At 53.1% G+C, this 2388-nt stretch overlaps 1 protein-coding gene across 1 annotated transcript; it reads right to left on the reverse strand.

The window, feature by feature from the left end:
• Positions 1-260: 260 nt before the first annotated feature.
• Positions 261-2374, reverse strand: LOC112076378 (keratin-associated protein 4-3-like). The gene is made up of 8 exons (XM_070441292.1): positions 2296-2374; positions 2072-2206; positions 1693-1763; positions 1204-1335; positions 934-1048; positions 723-820; positions 543-602; positions 261-407 (listed from the first exon to the last, which is right to left on the reverse strand). Exons 1-8 carry the CDS (start codon positions 2372-2374, stop codon positions 261-263), a joined length of 837 nt encoding a protein of 278 aa, XP_070297393.1.
• Positions 2375-2388: the final 14 nt, after the last annotated feature.

The raw sequence follows: 2388 nt of genomic DNA on the forward strand, positions 1-2388 counted from the left end.
ACATGACAAATGCAGTCGGAAAGTATTTAGACCCCTTCCCTTTAGCCACAGTGTTTATGTTACTAAAAAGAGACAGAGAGTCGTCTCCAGAATGTGTCCTCAGAGTGTGTCGTCTCTAGAATGTGTCCTCAGAGTGTGTCGTCTCCAGAATGTGTCCTCAGAGTGTGTCGTCTCCAGAATGTGTCCTCAGAGTGTGTCGTCTCTAGAATGTGTCCTCAGAGTGTGTCGTCTCCAGAATGTGTCCTCAGAGTGTGTCGTCTCTAGAATGTGTCCTCAGAGTGTGAAGACGACACACACTGAGGACACACTCTGGAGACGAACACACTAGAGACGACACCTACTGGAGGACGACACTCTAGGAACGACACACACTGCGACACACTCGGAGACGACACAGCTGGCACACTCTGGAGACGACACACACTGAGACACACTCTGAGACGACACACACTGAGGACACACTCTGTAGACACACACACTGAGGCACACTCTGGAGACGACAACACTGAGACACACTCTGATAGCACACACACTGAGCACACTCTGCGAGACGACACACCTGAGGACACACTCTGGAGACGACACACTAGAGACGACACACACTGAGGACACACACTGGAGACGACACACACTGAGGACACAACTCTGAGACGACACACACTGAGGACACACTCTGGAGACGACACATCACTGAGGACACACTCTGGAAGACAGACACACACTGAGGACACACTCTGGAGACGACACACACTGAGGACACACTCTGGAGACGACACCACACTGAGGAACACTCTGGAACGACACACACTGAGGACACACTCTGGAGACGACACACACTGAGGACACACACTCTGGAGACGACACACACTGAGGACACACTCTGAGACGACACACATGAGACACCACTCTGGAGACGCACACACTGAGACACACTCGGAGACGACACACACTGAGGCACACTCTGGAGACGACACACTGAGACGCACACACTGAGGAACCACACTGGAGACGACACACTAGAGGACGGGACACACTCTGAGGACACACTCTGGAGACGACACCACTGAGGACACACTCTGAGCGGACACAACTGAGGACAACACTCTGGAGACGACACACACTGAGGACACACTCTGGAACGACACAACTGAGACGACACACACTGAGGACACACACTAGAGACGACACACTCTGAGAACGCACTCTGGAGACGACACACTCTGAGGACACATTCTGGAGACGACACACTAGAGACGACACACACTGAGGACACACTCTGGAGACGACACACACTGAGGACACACTCTGGAGACGACACACACTGAGGGTCACACTCTGGAGTGACGGACACACACTGAGGGACACACTCTGTGGAGACGGTACACACACTGAGGACAACACTCTGGAGACGGACTCACTGAGACGACACACACTGAGGACACACTCTGGAGACGACACACACTGAGGACACACTCTGGAGACGACACACACTGAGGACACACTCTGGAGACGACACACACTGAGGACACACTCTATGGAGACGACACACACTGAGGGACACACTCTGGAGACGACACACAACTGAGGACACACTCTGGAGACGACACACACTGAGGACACACTCTGAGACGACACACTAGGACGACACACACTGAGGACACACTCTGGAGACGACACACACTGAGAACACACTTGGAGACGACACACTAGAGACGACACTCTGAGAACGCACTCTGGAGACGACAACACTCTGAGGACACATTCTGGAGACGACACACAGAGACGACACACACTGAGGACACACTCTGGAGACGACACACACTGAGGACACACTCTGGAGACGACAACACACTGAGGACACACTCTGGAGACGACACACACTGAGGACACCAACACTCTGGAGAGACACACTAGAGACGACACACACTGAGGACACACTCTGGAGACGACACACTCTGAGGACACACTCTGGAGACGACACACACTGAGGACACACTCTGGAGATGACACACTAGAGACGAACACACACTGAGGACAACACTCTGGAGACGACACACTAGAGACGACACACCACTGAGGACACATTCTGGAGACCGACACACTCTGAGGACACATTCTGGACGACGAACACAACTGAGGACACACTCTGGAGACGGACCACACTCTGAGGACACATTCTGGAGACGACACACTCTGAGGACACATTCTGGAGACGACACACTAGAGACGACACACTCTGAGGACACATTCTGAGACGAACGACACACTGGAGGACACCATCTGGAGACGACACACTCTGAGGACACATTCTGGAGACGACCACATTCTGCACTTGAGGACACATTCTGGAGACGACAGCACTCTGAGGACACATTCTCGGAGACGGAC

This window comes from Salvelinus sp. IW2-2015, unplaced genomic scaffold (genome assembly GCF_002910315.2).
Source record: "Salvelinus sp. IW2-2015 unplaced genomic scaffold, ASM291031v2 Un_scaffold3713, whole genome shotgun sequence".
Classification (NCBI taxonomy): domain Eukaryota; kingdom Metazoa; phylum Chordata; class Actinopteri; order Salmoniformes; family Salmonidae; genus Salvelinus; species Salvelinus sp. IW2-2015.